The sequence below is a fragment of the Mustelus asterias genome, chromosome 10 (assembly GCF_964213995.1).
Source record: "Mustelus asterias chromosome 10, sMusAst1.hap1.1, whole genome shotgun sequence".
In the NCBI taxonomy this organism is placed as follows: Eukaryota; Metazoa; Chordata; class Chondrichthyes; order Carcharhiniformes; family Triakidae; genus Mustelus; species Mustelus asterias.
Genome location: NC_135810.1, coordinates 110,616,650 through 110,642,641, shown reverse-complemented (window position 1 = coordinate 110,642,641; position 25,992 = coordinate 110,616,650). Strand labels below are relative to the sequence as shown.

The 25,992-nt window shown below is 41.3% G+C and overlaps 2 protein-coding genes across 5 annotated transcripts in view; one reads left to right on the top strand and one right to left on the bottom strand.

Moving 5' to 3' along the window:
- cyfip1 (cytoplasmic FMR1 interacting protein 1) overlaps positions 1-8,744 on the top strand; it is a 188,361-nt gene extending 179,617 nt beyond the window's left edge. The window contains exons 28-31 of the mRNA XM_078222422.1: positions 1,466-1,560; positions 4,555-4,793; positions 6,500-6,647; positions 7,942-8,744. Coding sequence (XP_078078548.1) covers positions 1,466-1,560; positions 4,555-4,793; positions 6,500-6,647; positions 7,942-8,106 — 647 coding nt within the window. The 3' untranslated portion in view covers positions 8,107-8,744. The remainder of the gene's footprint in view (positions 1-1,465; positions 1,561-4,554; positions 4,794-6,499; positions 6,648-7,941) is intronic.
- Positions 8,745-17,023: 8,279 nt separating this feature from the next.
- Positions 17,024-25,992, bottom strand: part of nipa2 (NIPA magnesium transporter 2) — a 49,288-nt gene continuing 40,319 nt past the window's right edge. For all 4 annotated transcript variants that reach the window (XM_078222445.1, XM_078222447.1, XM_078222446.1 and 1 more), the window contains exons 5-7: positions 24,383-24,473; positions 21,594-21,754; positions 17,024-18,079 (exon numbers count right to left, since the gene is read on the bottom strand). In XM_078222445.1, coding sequence (XP_078078571.1) covers positions 17,436-18,079; positions 21,594-21,754; positions 24,383-24,473 — 896 coding nt within the window. In that variant the 3' untranslated portion in view covers positions 17,024-17,435. The remainder of the gene's footprint in view (positions 18,080-21,593; positions 21,755-24,382; positions 24,474-25,992) is intronic.

Genomic DNA, 25,992 nt, shown 5'->3' with positions numbered 1-25,992 from the left:
ATATTTTCACCCCTGTCTTCAATGGAGACCCCTTATTTTTAATCTGTGTCCCCTCGTTCTAGTCTCTCCTACAAGGGGAAACATCCTTTCAGCATCCACCCTATCAAGTCCCCGAGTGCCCTCAGGACCTCTCTTTCAATAGGATCACCTCTCAGTCTTCTAAACTCCAGTGAATACAAGCGCAACCTTCCTCGTAAGATATACACCCCCTTCTTCTATATCTTTTCTTTATCCATCTATATCTTTTCTTAAATATGGAGACCAGAACTGTACACAGTACCCTAGATGTGGCCTCACCAATGGCTTATGCAGCTGCAGAAAAACATCCCTGCTTTTGTATTTCATCCCTCTTGCAATAAACAACAACATCCCAATGTTCCTTATCACTTGTTATACCTGCATATTAATTTTTCCTGATTGGTGTACCTGGATACCCAGATCCATCTGTATCTCGGGGTTCTACACTTGCTTTCCATTTAAATATGTTGCTTTTCTATTCTTCCTATCAATCCCACAATCTCCACTTGATCAAATGCCTTCAGGAAATCTAAGTGCCTTACTAATTTAACCTCCTTACTATAGATTTCAGCAATTTCCCTATAAGAGATGTTATGCTAACTGGCCTGTAGTTTCCTGCTTTCTGCCTCTCTCTCCTGAATTGAGGAATCACATTCGCTATTCACCAATCTGATGGGACCTTTTCAGACTGAGGAATTTTGGAAAATTAAAACTAGTACACCTACTCCCAGTAGTCACTTCCTATGATGAAGTCAATCAGGACCTGGGGAGTTGTCAGCTTTTAGTTCTAATCATTTTCTCAGCATCCTTTCCCTGGTGATTATAATTGTTTTAAGTACCTCCCTTTTACAATTATTTCTGGGATGTTATTTATAATGTTGGCAGTGAAGACAGATGCAAAATACCTGTTCAATTCGTACACCATTTCCTTATTTTCCATTATTCCATTCTCATTCTCCAGGGGGTCAGCATACACTTGATCCATAAAACCGATAATCCTTTATCTGTTTTCCTGCAATGTTGTACTTTTATTTCGCTCAGAACGTGGCCAGTCTGTGGAGCCACAAACTTAATGGGACTGAATTGGGGTAACTCTTCCAGGTGGTGGTTACTATCTCTGGGTCCTCCTTTTAACTCCCCTCTTCTAGGTGGTTGCTGCCCATGGGTCCTCTATTTATCTTCTCATCTTTCTGTTGAATAAATGTGTATTCTGTGTGTGATGATGTGCTTGTGAAACCTGCAATAATAATATCAACTTGGAGTAAGTTTTCACTTGATAGTGATTGGAATGTGCTATCTAGACAGTGGTTTAGTGTGGATTTGAGATTAGGTTCGAGTACAGAGCAGCTAATTGCAGGGAATAGTACATGAAATACAGTCGGTACACGTTGAGTAATTTTTGATGCTTATGTTTTTATTAGTTACAAACATGTATTTAATTCAACAGAGGGGGAGAGGCTGGACACAAAGATGAAGAGACTGGAATCCAAATATGCTGCACTTCATCTTGTTCCACTAATAGAGCGCCTTGGAACACCTCAGGTAATTTATGTGGATGATAATATCCCCTCGTGCTTCTATTATAATAAAAAATATTCAAAGTGTTCTTCAACCAGTGTAATAGTCAACAAATATGCAAGCTCTCATAACTCCTAAAACATGAGTTGCTTTGTTGGGTAACTACAAGCTATATCTGATTCTCAGTCCATGTTGCACACTCTTCCTGTGGAAGATATCATTACTGTGCGCTAAAAGAATGTGCTCCTCACCCAATTATTGCCTGATGAGAGAACCCACCTACATTTAAATCAACATTGCTTCACCAACAGTTATTTTATTTGCACATTTCTGAATTGGCCTTAGTAGTCTGGAATCTGCCCCTCAGTTTAAATGGGGGGGGGTGGAAATCCCAGGGCTGAGGCAAATAGAGTGCTTCATGGAGAGGCATTTTCAGCAATGTAAATGGATACAGATTTATGTGATCTTTTCTTTAAACCAAAATTGTATTTTTCAATTGAAGGCCCTTGTCTGATATCATTTAGCAATAATAATTTTTTAAGAAAAGCATATCTGACACACATTTGTTGTCTATCATGTTGAAAGTTCTGTCGTCTTCCAAGTGCTCAGGAAACAAAGGTGTGTTAATTTGACACAGGTGCTGACGATACGGACCTCAGAGTGACCTTGCAAATCACTGGTTGGCTTTGCAATCTGACATCATCCATTGTTCTCTTAACAACACCTAGGTTTCATCAGCTTACATGGATATGGCTTCACTTCTTCACAGAAGAATTGTGCGTGACACAGCCTTTTTGTGTAACAGTGGGAGCAACTAATAGTTGAAGCTCTTTGTCAATCCCTGCAGTTCTTTTCTTATACCTCTGATCTCAGAACCCGCAAAGTACCCAGCGGAAATTTGTGCGTCATACTTTAAATAAGAATAAAAAAGCAGGCACTTGTTTGAAATGTACTGAAAAGCTCTCTCACCACATGTTTCTAGCCTTTAAATTGGCTTGCACTCAGTGTGTACTTAACAAGATTTAGGCTTAATCGTCTTAAAGTCTGAGTCATACCTGTTCTTCAGCAGAATGTTTTTTTTATAAAACAGGGATCCTATGCTTTTACCGTGAGCTGTGAGTAGCACCATGTAAGATTACTAATTTGTATAACATTTGGAGTTGTGTCTGGCACACTGGAGGCATTGCACTCTACTAAACCCCAACAAATTACAACTGAATGTAGTAGTAGTAGAGGCGGGTACAATTTTGTCTTTTAGAAAGCGTTTAGACAGTTACATGAGTAATGGGTAAAGAGGGATATGGGTCAAATGTGGGCAATTGGGACTAGCTTAGTCGTTTCAAAAACAAAGGGCAGCATGGACAAGTTGGGCCGAAGGGCCTGTTTCCATGATGTAAACCTCTATGACTCTGAAGTTTTTTCTTAAAATAGAAATAAACCCAATTATTATCTTCTGATTTTCCTGACTTGTGGATAACCTAGAGTTGATGAAGAAATAACTTGCATTTTTTATAGAGACTTTTGTGACCATGGGATGTCACAAAGCAATTTACAGCCAGTTAAGTACTTTTGAAATACATGGTTGTACCACAGGCAAACTGTGCACAGCAAGGTCTCTCAAATATTCATATGATGATGACTAGATAATCTATTCTTATGATGTTCGTTGAAGGATAAATAGTGACTTGGACACCGGGGAGGATTCCCCTGTTCTTTGTTGAATAGTCACACAGGATATTTATTGTAACTTGGCATTCATCAAGTTACATCTGTTTGTACATGATAAAATGAAATGTCCTGCATGCGTATTTCTATCACCTTATTCAAATATGGGATTTTTCTGTGGCAAATCCGAAGAGGGAAGTCCTCCCAACAGTTATCTTCAAATTGATTTCAGAATGTGGATAGTTTGCAGACTTGAATGGACATGCTGCTTTCACTCCGCTTACTTTGGTGACAGAATGTGTTAAGTTTGTGGAATATTGTTGCTGTCTTTATTAAAACAGCATATTCTTTGACCTTTACAGCAAAGTGCTATGCGTGCTGGAGATCTATCTTTTATTCAGTTTACGAAATGTGGGCATTGCTGGCTGGGCCCAGCATTTATTGCCCATCCCTAATTGCCCTCCATTTTAGAGGACATTTGAGAGTCAGCCACATTTGTGTGTGTCTGGAGTCGCATGTAGGCCAGACCTGCTAAGGATGGCAGATTTCCTTCCCAAAAGGATATTAGTGAACCAGATGGGCTTTTACGACAATCGACAATGGTTTTATGGTGATCATTAGACTTTTAATTCTAAATTTTTATTAAATTCAAATTCCACCATCTGCCATGGGTTCCCAGAGCATTATCCTGGGTCCCTGGATTACTAGTCCAGTGACAATACCACTACACTGCTGCCTCCCCTTCAAATCTAAAATATAAACAAAGTGCTGGAAAAATTCCGGCCTGGCAGCATCTGTGGAGAGAGAAACTGAGTTACCGTTCTGAGCCTGATATGACTCATCTTCCAGCATTTTCTGTTTTATGCCTCTGGACTTTTCTCAGAAGCACCATAGAAAGATCTGTTAGTGATATCTTCCTACGCATCACAGTTTAAGTAAAACTGTGGCACAAAATGTCTGCATTTTTCTGATTGGCCTGAATTTTCCAGGAGTCAGTTAAAAATATTGACTTACAAACTGTGTCCGTGTATCTCCTTCACAAAACTCCATTCATCAAGACCAGCTAGCACCTCTCGCAACGCCCTCCCCGTCCCCCAAAGCCCCGGCAATATCCTGCAACTCATTGTGAAAAAGACCATGAAATATCAGGCAGTTGTATTTAGAATTCTTGTGTACTAGTAGTGGTGGTAGTTGTTAAAAGTTAATTATTTTATGAATCTTGTAAGTTCCACTTGACTCATTGAAGTAAAAATGAGAAATTAAGCAGGTCAGTCTATGAGGAAGCAAACTCAATGTTTCAGGTTTGATAAAAATCACTAATCAGGATTTTTGTTTAAATCTCCCTGTAACCAGCAAGTAGCTATTGCAAGAGAAGGGGATCTGCTGACAAAGGAGCGACTCTGTTGTGGACTCTCCATGTTTGAGGTGATTCTGACACGAATCCGGCAGTTCCTGGATGATCCCATATGGCGAGGACCTCTTCCGAGTAATGGAGTGATGCATGTGGATGAGTGTGTGGAATTCCATAGGCTGTGGAGTGCCATGCAGTTTGTGTACTGTATCCCAGTGGGAGCACATGAATTCACTGTGGAGTAAGTGCCTTTATATTTTAAATTATAGTCTTCCTAATCCGCATGATGCTGCAAACCCTGACAAAAACTGTGAGCAGATAGGAGACCTGGGCACACACCTGATCGATGCTGTGTGTTTTTCTACTTATACTTAACTGAAGGTCCCATGGGGTGGATGACACCGAAGGATGAGAGGAACCTGTAAAAACACTATAAATTTAGAAGGTTCGGATAAGTGGCAGAGTGCTTTGGTTTTATCCAGGATTTTATGGGAGCAAAGATAAAAATGACATAGGCTGACCGTCCTCATGTCTGTGTGGTTTTATTCTCCTTGCTTTTTAGGATGTACCTGGCTTCTCTCCTCACCCCTGCCCCTATATTCCACTAGTAAAACTATTTTCTGTCCATTAATTTTTAAAGTTAAAGGTTATTTATTAGTCACAAGTAGGCTTACATTCACATTGCAATGACGTTACTGGGAAAATCCCCTAGTCGCCACACTCCAGCGCCTGATCGGGTACACTGAGGGAGAATTTAGCATGGCCAATTCACCTAACCAGCATGTCTTTCGGACTGTGGGAGAAAACGGGAGGACCCGGAGGAAACACATGGAGACACAGGGAGAACATGCAGACTCCACACAGACAGTGATCCAAGCCGGGAATAGAACCCGGCTCCCTGGCACTGAGGCAGCAGTGCTAACCACTGTGCCACCTCATGTATCCTATGCCAGATAAACCAATTAGTTAATTTAGTGCACCTAACCTTACAGCTGCTGAGAGTGTAGAGAATGGCACCTGATTATTGTGTCCAGTTCATGCAACAAGACACTCTGCTGTTTAACTAGATTGGGTGCACTCCAGACCATGAGGAATTTGAACTTTACTTATGAGTGATGGATATTAAAATAGCTTGAAAGTCTTCAAAAGATTTAATTCATTAGTTCAGTAATACTTCTGTTTCTGAGGAAGTAATATATTATGGAATCTTTTAGTTTCTGGTGTAATTGATACAAAGCATTGCATTTCAAAGTTGTTTAAACCATGAGCACATTTTTATTAAATGGATATAAAGCATCAAGTAGGCTGTGTTGATCAAATACAATCCAAGATGTCCCTCAAGCTGCCAGAAGCAAAGATTCCAAAAGAAGTAATATAAGTAATATGGACAGTGGTGATTTTTCTGATTTTATTTTTTGTCTCAGTTTCTTTTGGGTCAATCTCACCAACCTTTTCTCCACTCCTGAGGGCATGAACTCCTTACAGCAGTTCTACAAGCATGAGTCGTTCTCTATTGCCTGCACCCCATGTTCATCTGTTAGCATTAACAAGCAGTGGGCATCATTGCCAGAGCCTGTGCTTGATCTAGTCTGGTTTTCCCATGCACAGTTCCAATAGGAATTCCTGGATGGTGAGTGGAAACCCTGGCTGTTCCCAATCTATCCTAAGGTGCTGAGGGCAGTTGTCCCAGCTGATATAGCCAACTGAGCACAGACCAGGGATAAAACTTGGAACCTTCTTGGTCAGTACACCTCAGCTCCTCTTTGTTCAAACACACTGATCCCACCAGGGTAGCTTCTTGATATATGGGGTGATGTGGAGGATGTGCAGATCAAATTAACTTTCATTTTTCAAAAGGGAAAGACCTGTTTTAATGTATCAGATCAATCTTGAACCACTCAAACGCATGGTGCTACTTGGCATTAACCTTATCTTTAAATCACACAGGCAATGTTTTGGAGATGGACTGCACTGGGCTGGCTGTATGATTATCACATTGCTTGGACAGCAACGTCGATTTGATGTCCTTGACTTCTGTTATCATCTGCTCAAAGTTCAGAAGCATGATGGCAAAGATGATGTCCTCAAAAACGTGGTATGCTAACCTTGAAAGCGTTCGCATGAATTTGATCTGGCCACCATTATATTTGTATGATGCAGTCATTCGAGCACTGGATAACCCACATGTGGGCTGTTTCCAGGGAAGCACACCGAGACAAATATCAACTGCTGCTGGAGGGTCATCAATTCAGTGAAGGACGCACTTTGGTCCGCCCAAAACTTGCTGATCTTCCAGTTGAAAGATCTGTCCTCGACCGAGTGTTGCAGACTGGCACATTCCAAGGTCCAGGACTATGTGCTCAGGGACGTGCTCAAGCTTGGGGCAGCCGCCGCAAAGGCACAATGGGGAAAGGCCACCATGTAAAGCCTTTCAACCGAGGCAGACCGAGGGCCCGGTAACTGTAGAACACCCTCGGCCTGCGTAACTGTGTGCTAATCTGAAAAACAACAGCACACAGTAAAATCTAATGTATGTATGTAGTTTCAAGTACTGAAATGTAATGAATGTAGCGTCGTGTAAATAAGCATCGCATAGTACTGTAAAAATGACTGGGTTTTTTTTGCACTTTGTAATTTTTGGATATGTCATTTTGCAATGATTTATTTGAGAGTTTATGAATAAAGTATATTTTTTAAATTTAAAGAAACTAGAGAGGTGGGAATTGGTCCATGGTGACTTTGCATTGAGATGGAGTGCATCCTAATAGTGAAATATTTCACAGCAGGAAAGGGGTGAGGAAAAACCATTAATCCTGCAACAGGAATCTTAAAGTAACCAGTTGAGAAGCACTGTTAAATAGTAGACATGGTAGGTTTGTTGGCCTAAGCCATTCTCCCTGCTGAAGGAATCTGTAAAGATGGAGTAAGCACATGGGGGAAACATTCAGGAGATGGGGAGGCGATGGCCTAGTGGTATTATTGCTTGATTATTAATCCAGAAACTCTCAGCTAATGTTCTGAGAGTCTGGGTTCGAATCCCCACTATGGCAGATCGTGGAATTTGAATTCAATTTTTAAAAAAATCTGGAATTAAGAATCTACTGATGACCATGAAACCATTGTCGATTGTCGGAAAAACCTATCTGGTTCAGTAATGTCCTTTGGGGAAAGGAAATATCCATCCTTACCTGGTCTGACCTACATGTGACTCCAGAGCCACAACAATGTGGTTGACTCTCAACTACCCTTGGGCAACTAAGGATGGGCAATAAATGCTGGCCAGCCAGTGACACCCAAGTCCTACAAATGAATTTTTAAAAATTAAATAATTTTCTCAATCGTGTTAAGAAGTACTATATTATTGAGTATGTTTCCTTTCAAACTTACAGCCTTTGAAGAAAATGGTTGATAGAATTCGCAAATTCCAAATCCTCAACGATGAGATCTTTGCTATCTTGAACAAGTATCTGAAGTCAGGCGATGGTGAGAATGTACCTGTGGAACATGTCCGCTGTTTCCAGCCACCTATCCATCAGTCACTGGCGAGCTCATAAGAGGAAGTTAAACACTCGGGACAGTTCAAGCAATCCAAGGATATTTGTAATCCTAATAATCATAACTTTAATGTTCTGAGCGCCTGAATAACACAAATGGTTGATACTCTTGGTTTTAATGATGGGGGGGGGGGATGTTAGAGATTAAACATTTAAAGTGTTGGGTGATTATTTTATTTTTTAGGAGGTCAATGCACGGTTTGCTGTGGTTGAGGGTTTTTACTGATGTTTTTTGCCATCAAACACTACCAGCAATAAATACCTGGAAGGGATTGAAAATAAAACTGGCTATTTTTTAGAATAAATTTAGTTGCAAAGATTTAATGATAAATTTAATGTAATCAGAGTGTGACTTCTTTGTAATGCCATTGTTATAAAAGATTAACAAGTTTTTTTCCAAATCTTATATATTTTACTACACCTGCGTGCATTCAGTTTACTGGTGCTGTGCTAAAAGATGCCATTTTTTTCTACTCTATTCCAATAATATTTTTGCTCCAATTTTTTTCTAGTATAACACTTTTATAGTAAGTAAGCTTTTCCACAATTTATAGTTGCAATAGACATAAAAATGAACTCAAAACTTGTTTGAAATGTTTGCCAGTTTATATGGAAGAAATAAATATTTCAGCATCTAATTTTTATGCTTCGTCTACTTCACTTTTAGATTTGAATCACGAGTGCAATTGTTTAGTTCCTCCAGTGGCTTCTGCCTGCTGTGATGGGAGCCATTCAGGAATATCTCGGGGCTCTGGTCAGTGCCAGTCTCGGCAGATAGGGTGCTACAACTTTGCTCTCCGTAGCAATGAGCTAAAATATACAGCTTGGGTTCCGACTCCTGCTCACCGTCTAGTGAACATCAATTGGAAACTGCGTGTTTGTGAAGATCAGGTCAGGACAGATTTAGCCATGGTTGTAAGTAACCCTCATGCCTAGCTTGTATATAAATAGGAATTGTGACAAGATTGCAAGGCCAAGGGGCCCTGATGCCTGTTCCACCATGTCTGAGAGAAAATAAGTGTTCTCACGGAATGGAAGTGAGTGCAATTATTCACTGGTTAAAATGTGGCCTCCTACATGAATCAACAATAGCAAGCATTCTTTGCAAATATTTATTTATTGTTGTCACAATTAGGCTTACATTAACAGTGCAATGACATTACTGTGAAAATCCCCTAGCCGCCACACTCTGCCTGTACGGGTACACTGAGGGAGAATTTAGCATGGCCAATGCACCTAACCAGCACGTCTTTCGGACTGTGGGAGGAAACCCATACAGACTCCAACAGACAGTTACCCAAGCCGGGAATCGAACACCGATCCGTGGTGCTGTGAAGCAGCAATGCTAACCACTGTGCCAATGTACCCATTTGTATAGTTTGGAAAAGATCACGCAATTTGCCACAAGGTTAATTCGAATTTCTCAAGCCATTGTGAAAATTAAGAGGTAATAGAGGAGTAAATCTTGAAAACAAATTTATTTATATTTAAAGTTTATTTATTAGTGTCACAAGTAGGCTTACAAATAGAGAGAGCCTCATTGCCTCATTCTAACATTTCAATATATTTATTTCATAGCAATTTCTGATTTTGAACATCGCTGAATTTTGTTTTCTCCGCAAATCAAATTAATTTCTCTTCTGAACCCAGCCAAGTTCTAGATTTGAATCTTGTCTGTTTTTTAACCCCTACCAGGACTCTGGTAGTCAGTTTGGGCATTAAAATTCCCTCTGTTCTAATAATGTGTCTCGAGTTCCAAGAGCATCTTTTAGAATCAGTTTGATATCATTTGTGCCTTCCTTACAGCACTGTGGGTGTACCTACACCACATGGACTGCAGCAGTTCGAGGCAGCAGCTCACCACCACCTTCACGTGGACAATTGGGGATGAGCAACAAATGCTGGCCTTGCCAGCGATGCTCACATCCCATGAAATAATGTTTAAAAAATACAGATGGGTTGAAATGACCAGAATTCAGTCCATTTTTGATCCTTGAAGTCAGCAGAGACTTTTCTTCAAACTGGCTTGTAATCAAATCTGCACCCTAAATTGAAAGCTATGTTCTAACTTGTATATCTTAGTTCTATCTTTTTGTGAGTCATAGACCAAATTTAAATTTATGTTCATTAATTTGCATGTATCTAGAGTTGCCGATACTAACATCTCAGTGGTCTAATTTAGAGTTTGTTGACCAACCTGCTTCAAGACGGCGCTCTCCCAACATCTGGGGGTTGCACAGTTGAATTGAGTGGTGGATCACCTTTGTCTATGGGATATATATGAGTAGGGCAACAACAAGAGTGGCCTGTTCAGCCCTCATGACCATAAAAATATTCTTCTATTAATTTGTGGCTGATTTGTGCTTTCATTCCATTTACCTGTTTGCTTTTCAATATTCCTGATACCCAACATCATTCTGGCAATCTCTGCCTTGATTTTTTTGAAAGTTAATTTACGGGATGTGGGTGTTGCTGGCTCGCCCCAACATTTATTGCCCACCCCTAATTGGCCTTGAGATAGTGGTGGTGGGCTGTGTTCTTGACCTAGAGTCATAGAGGTATACAACATGGAAACAGGCCCTTCGGCCCAATTTGTCCATGCCGCCCTTTTTTTTAAAACCACTAAGCTAGTCCTAATTGCCTGCGATTGGCCCACATCCGTCTATACCCATCTTACCCATGTAACTGTCTAAATACTTCTTAAAGGACAAAATTGTACCCGCCTCTCCTACTACCTCTGGCAGCTTGTTCCAGACACTCACCACCCTCTGCGTGAAAAAAATTGCCCCTCTGGTCACTTTTGTATCTCTCCCCTCACCTTAAATCTGTGCCCTCTAGTTTTAGACTCCCCTACCTTTGGGAAAAGATATTGACTATCTAGCTGATCTGTGCCCCTCATTATTTTATAGACCTGTACAAGATCACCCTCAGCCTCCTACGCTCCAGAGAAAGAAGTCCCAGTCTATCCAGCCTCTCCTTAAACTCAAACCATCAAGTCCCAGTAGCATCTTAGTAAATCTTTTCTGCACTCTTTCTAGTTTAATAATATCATTTCTCTAATAGGGTGACCAGAACTGTACACAGTATCCCAAGTGTGGCCTTACCAATGTCTTGTACAACTTCAACAAGACGTCCCAACTCCTGTATTCAATGTTCAGACAAATGTTCTGACCTGCTGCAATCCATGTGGTGTAGGTATACCCGCAGCGTTGTTAGGGAGGGAGTTCATTCCAGGATTTTGATCCAGTGACAGTGAATGACTGGCATATTTCCAAGTCAGGATGGTGAGTGGCTTGGAGGGAAGCTTCCTACTCTTCAAGTGACCCCACAATTACTTTTGGGAGACGGGGGCTCCAGATATCAACTAACTCTGTGAAAAGCATTTCCTGATGTGAATTACAAATAGCCACACTTTAAATTTTAAGACTTCTTTTGTTCCGGATTCTGCCAGCAAAGGCACTAGTTTCTCAATCTACTCCCTCCATCCTTTCAAATACATCTCTCGACCATATAAACTCAAGAAAAAGCAAGTTGAGTTAATGTAACTGTTTTCAGTCCTGGCAAAACATCTTTCCTGAGGTTTGGTATTTAAATTGAATGCAGGACTCCAAACGGAATCTGACCAACGTTCTGAAGCATTACTTTATATAAAAACTGGAATTAAATGATAAAGATCAATATTCCATTAGCTCTTTGAATTACTTTGTTTACCAGTTCATTAAGTTTCAATGATGTGTATGGGGATATCTAAATCCTTTGTTCCATCAAGTGCCTGCAGTCACACCATAGCAAACATTCAATTGTCATTTCAAAATGGATTTCTTCACCCTTCTCCAAATTGGTTCATCTGTTACAGATTTCCTCACTCACTTAGTCAATGGCCCTTTGTAATTTCCTGTTCCCACCCACACAAGATGCTTCCTAATTTAATGTCTTCTGCAAACTAGGATATATAGGTTTCTATTCCTTTATCCAAGTCCATAATCATAGAATCCTACAGTGCAGAAGGAAGCCATTTGGCCCAGTGAGTCTGCACTGACCACAATCCCATCCAGGCCCTATCCCCATAACCTCATGCATTTACCCTAGTTCGTCCCCCTTACACTGAGTAATTTAGCATAGCCAATCCACCTAACCCACACATCTTTGGACTGTGGGAGGAAACCCATGCAGACACAGGAAGAAGGTGCAAACTCCACAGACAGTCACCCAAACTGGGATTCAAACCTGGGACCCTGGCGCTGTGAATCAGCAGTGCTAACCACTGTGCCCTGCCATATGTGGTGAAACCTGTTGAACAGAGTATATATCCCTTGGGATCACTTTTATTCTTGTTAACTATCTCCCAGCCAAACACTGACTGATGTTACAAGGTTGCGTTCAATTTTGCTAATAATCTCATGTGGGACCTTGGATTTTTTTCGGGTGGATAGAGCGGTCAATGGCTATTGTCACAATGAACTTCCAGAAGGCATGACTCATTCATCACAATGCCATGATGACGTGTACTGATCATCAAATATTTGCACACCAGTTTTCATTGACTGCATTACCTTAATTTTAAGCAATTATCTCAGTCTTATGTATGATTATTAGCTAATGTATTAAAACTTCCAAGTTGGACTGTGGCACAAACATTGATTAGTTTTAAAACTGAAAAATAGAAATCAATGTACTGACCTTGATTAGCTTAAGAAATATCTTGAATCTCCTTTAGTAGTATTATGCTCCTCACATCCCTCGTAACAAAATTAAAACTCCAGGATGCAGACTCTAATTTTAAAATATTTTCAATTGAATGGGTTGGGACAGAAACCAAACAGTCACAAGGAATGAGGGAAGATGAACACTCAAATCGTATCTGGAGAGTGTTTGTATATAGTTCAGATGACAGCTAATATGCTTACACTGCCTTTGGCTACTGCTCCATGCCACAATTATTGTAAATGACATGATCATTATTTATAGTAAAATATTAAGACATGAGCCTTGTTGCTGCAAAAATAGGTTGCTGCACAACGATGCAAATTATTTCCCATACATCTGTTCAAGTTGCAAATTGATGCTAATGAGACAATTAGAATATTGCAGAGATTGTACATTAATGCAAGTTGTTGTAGATGTTTGATAATCTGAATGAAGTGGAAATAAGTCTTATTCCATTGATTTTAAACTGGAAAACATCATAAAGGTCCATCTACTCCATCTGAAAGTTTTTTTTTAAAAAACTACACAATCTCTCATACTACCCTCAATGAAAGCAAATTGGGCTGGCAGTGTGACTCACTTGTGCATACTAGAAACTACCTTTATTTGCATACAGGGCCCTGTCCTTTGTAGAGAGGAGGAGCATGTCTATACACAGCAGCATTTTTAATACAACAAAAGCTTGGGGGGACAACTGTTCACCGGTGTATTCGCCATAGCGGTGCCTTTACCAATCAAAGCCCACTTGCCAATAGAAATCATAGAAACCCTACAGTGCAGAAGGAGGCCAGTCGGCCCATCGAGTCTGCACCGACCACAATCCCACCCAGGCCCTACCCCCACATATTTACCCGCTAATCCCTCTAACCTACACATCCCAGGACTCTAAGGGGCAATTTTTTTTTAACCTGGCCAATCAACCTAACCCGCATATCTTTGGACTGTGGGAGGAAACCGGAGCACCCGGAGGAAACCCACACAGACACGAGGAGAATGTGCAAACTCCATACAGACAGTGACCTGAGCCGGGAATCGAACCCGGGACCCCGGCGCTGTGAAGCAGCAGTGCTAACCACTGTGCTACCGTGCCGCCCAATCAATCAACACACTCTTTAAACTGCCCTAATGAATGCAAGACAAAAAGGTTTGACAACATCTCTTTTTTCAGCAATGACGATATATTGTTGCTATATTCAACTGTAGTTTATAAAAAAAATAAATTAGCACAGGCATTTAAAATGGAGAACCAGGAAATGCAGAGCAATTAAAACAACTACTTTAGTTCTGTCTTCATGGAAGACACAAATAACTTCCCAGAAATGTTTGAAAACCAAGGATCTAATGAGGAAGAATTGAAGGAAATAAGTTTAAAAATGTGCTGGAGAAATTAATGGGGCTGAAAGCTGATAAATCCCCGGAACCAGTTGATATACATCCCAGGGTACTAAAGGCCATAGTGGATGTGTTGGTTGTTGTCTTGCAAAATTCTGTAGATTCTGGAACAGTCCTGGCAGATTGGAGGGTGGCGAATGTAATCTCACTATTTAAAAGAGGAAGAGAAAACCGATTAGCCTAACACCAGTGAAAGGGAAATAAAGGACATCATAACAAATCCATGTGACAAAGTGTCCTATGAAAGAGAAATCCTGTTTGACAAACCTACTGGTGTTTTTTTTTAGGACATAACTAGTAAAATAGATAAGGGGAACCAGTGGATGTTATGTATTTGGATTTTCAAACAGCTTTTGATAAAAGTCCCATACAAGAGGCCAGTGTGCAAAATTAAAACACATGGGATTTTGGGATAGTATACTGGCATGTATTGAGAATTGATTAGCAGGCAGGAAACAACTAAATGGGTATTTTTTTAAAAAGGGACTAGTGGGGTCCTGCAGGGATTCGCAATAAATGTAAAGTTTAGCTGACCTCATCACTCATTCCCACCTAGTTTGATGCTGAGGAAGTAATGAGGCTTCAAGGTGATTTAGATGAGTTGAGTGGGCAATTACATGGCAGATATAGTATAAGGTGATAAAGTGTGACATTATCCACCTTGGTAGGAAAATCAGAATAGCAGAGTATCAGTTAACTGGTAATAGATCGGGAAATATTGATGTTAAAAGGGACCTGGGTGACCAGCAGTTAGGAAGGCAAATGGTGTTAGTTTTGGTCTTACCCAAAAGATATACTTGCCATAGAGAGAGTGCAGCGAAGATTCACCAGACTGATTCTTGGGGTTGTCAAAGGAGGAGAGATTAGATCGACTAGGCCTATATTCACTGGAGCTTTTTAGAACGAGAGGGGATTTCATCAAAATATATAAAATTCTGACAGGGTTGGACAGACTGGATGCAGGAATGATGTTTCCCCTGGCTGAGCGATCTAGAACAAGGAGTCATGGTCTCAGGATACTGGGTAGACCATTTAGGACTGAGGGGAGGAGAAATCACTTCAGAGGGTGGTGAACCTGTGGAATTCTCAACCACAGAAAGCTATGGAGGCCAATTCACTGAATATACTTCCTTAAGGAGTCGAGGGGTATGTGGAGAGAATGGAAGTATGGCATTGAGGTAGAGGATCAGCCATGATCATATTGAATGGCGGAGAAGGACCAAAGGGGCCACACTAATTACTCCTCTTTTCTATGTTTCTAATTGTTTCAATTATATTTAAAAATCTGTAGAATTGAGATTTACCAAGACTAATACCAAAGATATAGGGAGCCTAGGAGATCAGACTCTATTTATTAGAACAGAAATGATTAACAATTCAGATTGGTGTTCAAAAGGGAATGTGGTGGGGGACTTTCTCTGAATAACAAAACAAAAAATCCAGAGCAAACTATTTCAACTGAATCTTAAGTATAGGAGATCACCAAAAGAACACCAGATGTTGAGAAATGTTCCTATGAAAAGGGGCAGTAGAACATGGACAGCCATATGAAAAAAAGAATCCCTAATAGCTTTTAAAAGGGAAAGGGTGAAGGATTGTAACTAAGTGAATAGTTATGTGCTGCATAGCCTTTCAAGATGTAAGATTCTCTAATTTTGTGGTACAAAATATCAACAGACTAAACTGCATTCTAGCATAGTTGAGCTTAATCCCGACACACATTCCAGCTGGAATCACTGAATCTCTTGTCCCTTCACTTCATCCCTGGACTTGGGTATGCTAAAACTAATTAAATAAGGCAGCACAGTGGTTAGCACTGTTGCCTCACAGCGCCAGGGACCGGGTTTGATTCCCAGCTTGGGAATTTTCACGTTCTCCACGTCTGTGTGGGTTTCCTCCAGGTGCTCCGGTTTCCTCCCACAGTCCAAAGGTGTGCGGGTTAGGTGGATTGGCCATGCTAAATTGCCCCTTAGTGTCAGGGGGATTAGTAGCGTAAATATGTGGGGTTGCGGGAATAGGATCAGGGTGGAATTTCGATGGGCCTCTCTCTGCACTGTAGGGAATTTATGATTCTAAATCACTGCCATAATTGGCCTGACATCAACAAACTCAAATTGGACAAGACAGTTTCTTCAACTGAGTAGGTCAGTGAATACTAGGAAAGATACATTTTGAAAAGATCTAGTGAGTAAATTGCAGGACATAGAATTGGATAGAATAGAATGGGACAACGTGAGGAAAGCACTATTGTAAAATAAATGTAACTGAAAAGGCCAGAGTGCCAGAATCAAATGACACACTATGCCTGTCTGGCCAAATTTATTCTTTCCTTTGTTAATCCCTGCAGCATAACTACCTTAATTAATTTAAATTTGCTAGACCGATTTTAGTTTAATTTCTCCAAGGGGGACAAAACCCAGCAGCTGTAATTTCAATTTACATACATACAAAGAGCATGAGTCGGCCATTCAGCTCCACGCCAATTAAATCGTGGCTGATCTGAGAGTAACCTCAAATCTGCATGCCGCTTACCCAGAAAAACCATTCGCCCTTTGCTTACCAAGAATCTATCCACCTGTGCCTTAAAAATATTCACCCACATCCACCCTGTCAGGACCCCTCAGAATCTTATATGTTCCAATCAAATTGCCTCTTACTCTTTCAAACTCCAGCGGATGCAAGTCTAGCCTGTCTAACCTTTCCTCAAGACAACCCACCCATTCCAGGTATTAGTCTGGTAAATTTGTGGAACTCTACCTCAACACAAAGTTTCTTTCCACTTTATCTTGCTGACGTACTGTAAACATACTAAGAAAAAGTGAATCCAAAAGAATTTTATTTCAAACATTTAAAATTAAAACCCTCAGTGCATAAAGTACAGAATTGTTTTCAAAAAATATTTAAAATAATGAGTCAGCATATGTATTGTTACATGGTGATTTTTTTCCCCATTGTTATTTAGACCATGTAAACCACGATGCATCATTTAAAAGATGTTAAAAAAATGAGCCATGAAAAATAAGGCAAATAAAAATGCAATTTAATAACCCTTGGTCCATCCCAATCACACTGATGGAAAAATGATTGTCCCGAGAGACTCCTTTACAATAAGTGAAGTCACCGACACAGATGACCTTTTACAAGCAGCTCAATTCTGGTAACTATGACGGTAGAGTTACTATAGACAGGGCAGTGCTTTTCCTTTATCCATTAACATTGTTATCTGAATTTCACATGGTGATCATATTTCCATTTCTTCTGGAGGAGACCATCTCAGAGGAGTGCATGTCTGAACTCTCCGTGCAGCTTTCATTTTCCACATTGTGGTCTAACCGTTCATAATGTACACTCCCATTGGCAGCAAATCCCTTCTCCTCCTTTCTCATGAACACGGGCAACGTCGCCAGCGTTAAATTGATATCTTTAAAGGCATGCAACAAAAAGATGCCCACTATGATGGTGAAGAAGCCACTCAGGGTGCCAATGATGTCATCATTGTCCATGTGATACCATTCTTTAAAGAGAATAGCTGAACATGTCAAAACAGATGTAGTGAAGAACACATAATAAATGGGAGTCACTAAGGATGTGTTGAAAATATCCAGTGCCTTGTTCAAGTAGTTGATTTGAGTGCTTACGCAAGCTATAAGGCTCAGCAGAAGGATCCATGACAGAGAATGGGTAAGTACAGGCTTCCCGCCAAACTGTTCCTTAATAGCAATACCAAGACCTTTCACACAGGAGACAGAGAGGGCACCGATGACGGAACAGATGGTTATGTAAACCAGGATATTCGTCTGTCCGTGACGGGGTCCGACAACAAAAATAAGAATCAGAGAAACAATGATGACAAAAGTTGCAAACACCACAAAACCTGAAAGAGAAAAAAAAATTGTTCAGAGAATTCAATTTTTTTGTTTTTTCTTCACTTTAACACGAACCACTGTGGAATTGCTCAGCTTTGAGAGAAGTAGGCAGGCAGCCTACTCTTTATTCTCTCTCCTTTCTTCTTGATGATGCTGCTTGTTAGCTTTTGGTTCTGATCACTGGCAGCCTGTCATGTGGGGCACTGCAGAGGAAAACAGAACCGAGAGTTCTGCATTTTTTGGTCTGCATAGTTTAACTACACCAAACACTGCCTTTACCCAATAAGGCAACTGACCATGTAACATTCTCTTTAATTAGGAACAGAGCAAGAGTGACTTTGATAATGGAAGAACAGAAGGGCAAATTGAGGTGCAGAAGCTTATTGCCTTGACTCAGTGCCTTAGACAGATAGCATGCCGAGATCCATAATATGTCAAAATCGAAGGCATAAGATGATGTCCTATAATGCTGTGTACAACATACTCCCTACTAGTGTCTTTTCAGCCACAAAAATAAGACATTTTCTGCCAATTTAAAATGAACCCTCAACACAATTCTTCATTGTAGGGTTTTCAATTTTCCTGAAGCCACCCCTATGGATGAGATTTTCCTGCTAGAACACAAAGGACAGAAAATTCATTCAACAGAATTATAATCTCCTTTTCAGATGTAGAAAGCTCGTCATTGGCTTGTATCAGGACAAAACACTGAAATCTCATCCCAAGGATTGTGTAATTAATAGATCATCTGTGGTAATGACTTCAATAGCCAATCTGCTCACTGTCAAAACACAGAGGAGGAAAAGCTCAGAAAACACAAACCGGGAGAATGGCGCGTGTTTTATTTAGATCTGCAATGTTGTGAATCATACATGCGGCCAAAAAATGTTTCCTCAGCTCCTATCAAGCCAAATGAAACCAGTAGGCCGCATAGAGCAGGTGAAATGAAGATGCAAATCAGCCTACTTCACTGCTATTCATACGGGCAGAAGTGCCATTGCAAAATATGCTCTCTAAACACAATGTTATTAGCATGTTTAAGTATTCCACAGAGCAGTGTTTAATAGAAGCAGGGAAAACACAAGTTTTGTAGAATTGGAATCCTTTAGTAAGCTTATGGAGGGTGGAAGATGGGAGAAAAGCCGGCTGAGCTTCGGAATGGTTGAGGTTGGAGCATGGTACCATGAGTCAGGTAGGCATGGTTGAAAATTTCATCAGATCAAACGAAGCAGGGCTAAAACGGACATTATTTCGAAGGTGGAGGTCAATAGTCTTGGTGGACAGAATATGGTTCAAAAGCTCATGAGGGTCAAATCAGATACCAGGATTCCAAACAGTTTGATTCAGCTTCAGACAACTGAGAAGCAGAAGGATGGAGCTAATGGTGAGGGAATGGAGTCTGCAGTGGTGACAGCAGGCAATGGCTTTGGCATTCCCAATATTTAACTGGAAGAAATTTCTATTGTTCCAATATGTTCAACAAGCAGAGGAGTTGAGGGAGGTGGTGAGTTGAGGTAGAGCTGGGTGTCTCCAGTGCACACATGAAATCTGACCTTTTGTTAGCAGACAATGTCTCAGAGGGGCTGCATGTAGATGAGAAATAGGGGGGGCCATAAATAAATCCTCGCGGGATTCTAGAAGTAACAGGAGTGTGAAGAGAAGTCACTCTCTCCGGGTGCTCCGGTTTCCTCCCACAGTTCAAAGATGTGGTTAGGTGGATTTGCCATGACAAATGCTCAGGATTAGGGGTATAGCCTGGGTGGGGGTAGAGGGGAGTGGGGGGGGGGAAATGTTTACTGGGTCAGATGCTCTTTTGGAGAGTCCATGCAGACTCAATGGGCTAAATGACCTGCTTCTGCACTGTAGGGATTCTATGGACAAAATGAACTCAGAGGGATCATGAGGGGAGGAGAGATACAAGAGAAAGATTAGACTCTTCATCTAAGCTGGAGGGACCATATTCTGCTGTTCATATCCCGATTCATACTTAGTTCTGTTCACTTATCATCTGTGCTCGATGACCTACGTTGGCCCCTGGTCTAGCAGTATCTCAGCTTTAAAAATTCTCATTCTTTTACATTAATCCCTCCAGGGCCTTAGCCCATTATCTCTATCACTATCTGCCATGACAAATGCTCAGGGTTAGGGGTATCCTTCAGCCCCACAATCTTTTCAAAATTCTGCATTCCTCCAAATCTGTCCTCTGCATTCCCAACTTCCTTTGCTTCTCCATTGGCAGCTGTGCCATCAGCTTGTCCAGTCCCCAAGTTCAGGAATCTTCTCCCCAAACCTCTCTCTTCTCCATTCAAAACAACCTTGAAGCCTATCGCTTTAACCAAGCTTTTGGTCACCTATTCTAATGCCACCTTATGTGATTTGTCTGATAACTGATGTCTCAATGTTGTGAAGCACATCTGTATATTTTACTATGTCAGTGGTGCTACATAAATACCAGTTGGTGTATAACTGAAATGTAACAAGCAGCATCTGTTCTTATTCCTCCACGAGGAGAATCAATGGAGTTTTGTCAGTCAAAAGTTAAAGTTTATTTATTAGTGTAACAAGTAGGTTTACATTCACACTGCAATGACGTTACTGTGAAAATCCCCTAGTCGCCACACTCCAGCACCTATTCGGGTACACTGAGGGAGAATTTAGCATGGCCAATGCACCTAACCCCCCAGCACATCTTTCGGACTATGAGGGGAAACCGGAGCAGTTGGAGGAAACCAAAGCAGACACGGGAAGAACGTGCAAACTCCGCACAGACAGTGACCCAAGCCAGGAATCAAATCAGGGTCCCTGGCGCTGTGATGCAGCAGAGCTAACCACTGTGGCCATTGTACTGTCCCATCCTCATCAGGCTACTAGGCAAGTTTCATCACAAGACAAATCCCGTTGCAGATCAGGGTTATGGTAAAAATTATGGCAGATAAGGCAAAATAAAATCAATTTATAAAAATGTCAAAATAGAAAATTAAAAACTAAGAGTAGTGAAAGGAGAATATTTCAATTCCCCACCTCCTCACTTTTGTTCTTTTCGATTTTTTTCTTGATTAGTCGAGTAGGTTTAAGAAAAAAATAATTCCCATTTCTACAGCATTCTTCACTGCTTCAAGAGATTTCAAAGTGCTTGGCAGTCAATCAAATACTTTAAAATTGTACACACTGCCAGTGTTGTTATATTAGGAAGGCTGAAGGCTAAATTGCTGACAGCAAGGTTCCATAAACAGAAATGGGATAAACTGTGAGCTAATCTGGTTACAGATTAACACTCGTACCCAGCCTACAAGAGAGAACTTTGGTTGAATGCCTCATCAGAAAGTTGGCAACTCTGCCTGTACAGCCCTCCCTCAGTACGGCACTGAGTGTGTCAGTATAAATGTCATACTTAGTACTCAGGCTTGGACCTTGAAGTCAGCTTTCTGTCAGAGGCAAGAATGCTATTCACTGAGCCAAGGTTGCACCTTATTTATATCACTGCCATATAAAGGAACTAGAATGCAAAAGTGAGAGTGGTACCTGGATCTTTAAGTTTAACGGCCATTTCATGTATGGTTTCCACCTCTTCCTCTTGCGGTGCATGTATTACCATCACAGTAGAACCAATGATACTTAGAAAACAACCAAGTTTTCCATGGAGGTTAAGTCTCTCATTCAGAAAGTAAGATGACAGAACAGCACTATGGAAACAGAAAAGCCAACATATAAAAGAATGCAATATCTTGTTTAAAACAGATTAGATATTAAGGTAGACAAAAGCATGTAGCCAGTTACTTGATAACAATTGAAATTGTTGAATTGCTTAACACAGAACTGTCCGAGCACCACAGTAAGAGTTTTAACAACACCAGGTTAAAGTCCAACAGGTTTATTTGGTAGCAAATGCCATTAGCTTTCGGAGCGCTGCTCCTTCATCAGATGGAGTGGATATCTGCTCTCAACCAGGGCATACAGAGACACAAAATCAAGTTACAGAATACTGATTAGAATGCGAATCTCTACAGCCAACCAGGTCTTAAAGATACAGACAATGTGAGTGGAGGGAACATTAAGCACAGGTTAAAGAGATGTGTATTGTCTCCAGACAGGACAGCCAGTGAGATTCTGCAAGTCCAGGAGGCATGCTGTGGGGGTTACTGATAGTGTGACATAAATCCAAGATCCCGGTTTAGGCCATCCTCATGTGTGCGGAACTTGGCTATCAGTTTCTGCTCAGCGACTCTGCGCTGTCGTGTGTCGTGAAGGCCGCCTTGGAGAACGCTTACCTGAAGATCAGAGGCTGAATGCCCGTGACCGCTGAAGTGCTCCCCCACAGGAAGAGAACAGTCTTGCCTGGTGATTGTCGAGCGGTGTTCATTCATCCGTTGTCGTAGCGTCTGCATGGTTTCCCCAATGTACCATGCCTCGGGACATCCTTTCCTGCAGCGTATCAGGTAGTGGAGAAGCTACGACATCTCCTCTGGAGCCTTCAACATGTCTTTGATGAAGACGAACATCTCGCCAAAGCCATCCCCACTTCTTGCCTTCAAACAACCGCACAACCTTAAACAGACCATTGTCCGCAGCAAACTACCCAGCCTTCAGGAGAACAGTGACCACGACACCACAGAACCCTGCCACAGCAACCTCTGCAAGACGTGCCGGATCATCGACACGGATGCCATCATCTCACGGGAGAACACCGTCTACCAGGTACACGGTACCTACTCTTGCAACTCGGCCAACGTTGTCCACCTGATACGCTGCAGGAAAGGATGTCCCGAGGCATGGTACATTGGGGAACGTCATGATGTGGAGATGCCGGCGTTGGACTGGGGTAAACACAGTAAGAAGTTTAACAACACCAGGTTAAAGTCCAACAGGTTTATTTGGTAGCAAAGCCCTGTTTAAAGGTGCCAAGCAAACCGGAATGTGTACATTCTTTGACTACTCCCAAGCCCTGTTTGTGAACAGAATTCCCACTCACCTGAAGAAGGGGCTTGGAGCTCCGAAAGCTTGTGTGGCTTTTGCTACCAAATAAACCTGTTGGACTTTAACCTGGTGTTGTTAAACTTCTTACATTGGGGAAACCATGCAGACGCTACGGCAACGGATGAATGAACACCGCTCGACAATCACCAGGCAAAACTGTTCTCTTCCTGTGGGGGAGCACTTCAGCGGTCATGGGCATTCAGCCTCTGATCTTCGGGTAAGCGTTCTCCAAGGCAGTCTTCATGACACACGACAGCGCAGAGTCGCTGAGCAGAAACTGATAGCCAAGTTCCACACACATGAGGACGGCCTAAACTGGGATGTTGGCATTATGTCACATTATCAGTAACCCCCTCCTGGACTTGCACTGGCTGCCCTGCCTGGAGACAATACACATCTCTTTAACCTGTGCTTAATGCTCCCTCCACTCACATTGTCTGCATCTTTGGCTGTAGAGATTCGCATTCTAATTAGTATTCTGTAACTTGATTTTGTGTCTCTGTATGCCCTGTTTGAGAGCAGATATCCACTCCCTCTGACGAAGGAGCAACGCTCAGAAAGTTAATGGCATTTGCTACCAAATAAACCTGTTGGACTTTAACCTGTTGCTGTTAAAACTCTTACTGTGTTTACCCCAGTCCAACGCCAGCATCTCCACATCACGAGCACCACAGGACAGGAGGTGCCAAGCAAACCGGAATGTGTACATTCTTTGACTACTCCCAAGCTAGCATGAAACACTGCTGTGGAGTTAGTTCTCTTTTGTTTTGCCATATGACAGGTGTTCAGTACATTAAAATAGGGTGCAGGGAAAAAAATTGTTTCTTCCAAAATTGACACACACAAATGTAGTCCCTTAATAGATTTAAAATTGTTTGTTTGTACCTCTAATCAGATGCCTTTTAGGCAATACTTAATCGAGTCCCTTAACATCTTAACAGTGATTGGATACAGAATAATCACAAACAAATGGTTTTTATTGGCTGGGGATACTCAGTCGCTGTGCGCACATGTCCCAATATACATTAAAATTAATTAAATTCCATCCACAATTTGGGGAATTTTGTGCTCAAGAATGATGGACATTTCCAACCTGGGTGAGTTGGAACAGCACACAGTCTGGTCCCAAACTCAGATTTGCCAGGTTTCTCTGCAGAGATGGTCTATTTTTGCTCTGCTTTGAGGGAGACTCAAAACGTCCAGGGAGAGAAGTGTTCATGTTAAAATACTACAAGTTGCAATTTGGTATTATATTGATTTGGGTCATATTTTAGACTATTTTACACCAGGATTTGTTATTTCCTTTTTTCTCTGATGTCCAGCATCAATATTCTTACCTTACAAGGACACTAAGAGCTCCCAATGGAGTCACTAATGTGGCTGGAGCAAAGGCATATGCAGCAAAGTTAGCAGCTTCTCCAGCTCCCACTGCAAGATGAGGTAAAGAACCCAGTTAAAATTCTTGATGCATTTTTATAAGTCACAATTTAAGTTTGTTAGCACTGTCTGCATTAAAGGTGTTAACATTTTACAAAATCACAATGAATAGCTGTGAAAAAGCATTAAGTACAAGTATTCCATCCATCCCAGAGTATGGAGCCTGTAGAGTTTTTGTAACATTTCTATTGCACAAAGGCAAAATATTTATAACTCTAGATGGTTAGAGCAGAGTGAAAGTTGGGGATATACTGCTGTGTCCTCACATAGACTTCCATTAATTTAGTGTTTCCCATGATCAACAAATGGCTCAAAGTGGTATATAGCCAATTACATAATTTTGAAGTGTATATCTGTTGTGATGTAGGAAGTGCGGCAGCCAATTTACACACAGCAAACGCCCACAAACTGCGGTATGCTAATGCCCAGTAATGCCCTGATAATCTGTTTCTGTGATGTTGATGGAGGGATAAATATTGCCCAGGACACTGAGAATAACTCCCCTATTCTTCAAAACGGTGCCAGGAGATTTTTTCCACAGCCACTCGAGGAGGCAGATAGGCAGTGATTTAATGTCTGAATCAAAAGGCGGCCATTCCAACACTCCAGCAGTACGGTACTGGGGTGTCAGCCTTGATTTTTGTACTCAAGTCCTAGACTTGAACCTGGAACCCGGTGAATCAAGAGGCCAAAATAGCAAAGGCAATCATAGAAACTCAAACAAAAAACAGAAAATGCTGGAAAATCTCAGCAGGTCCGACAGCATCTGTGGACAGAGAATAGAGCCAATGTTGAGAGTCTGGATAACCCTTTGTCAGATTGTCGTTCGAGCATATAAGCTCAATTTGGCTTCAAATTATTAAATCCTTGGCACAGAACAGAGTTTTAAAAGTAATTTTACAGTAACATGCAGAGCTTTATTTATAACCACATGTTACACCAGCTAAGTTCAAACAATATTTAAGTTGTCAGCAAGCGTTTAGCCATTAGTTGATAAGAATCCGAGTTTAGATTGGAACACTTTCAATGTCTAACATAATTCCTAGAGCTGCACTACAAATGACCACAACAACGTACAGCATTAACCCTATTTAAAGTTTATTTATTAGTGTCACACGTAGGCTTACATTCATGCTGCAAGTTACTGTGAAAATCCCCTAGTCGCCACACTCTGGCGCTTGTTTGGGTACACTGAGGAAGATTTTAGCATGGCCAATCCACCTAACCCACACGTCTTTGGACTGTGGGAGGGAACCGGAGCACGCAGAGGAAACTCACACAGACACAGGGAGAACGGGCAGACTCCGCACAGACAGTGACCCAAGCCAGGAATTGAACCCGGGTCCCTGGTGCTGTGAGGCAGCAGTTCTAACCACTGTGCTGCCCACTTTAAAACTTTACTTTAAATGGGACATTCATCCAGAGTTCCTGATAATTATCCAACAATTCTGGAAGTGCACAAGTGGGAAACAGATGGAGGCCATTTGGCCGGTCAAGTCTGCACTGGCTC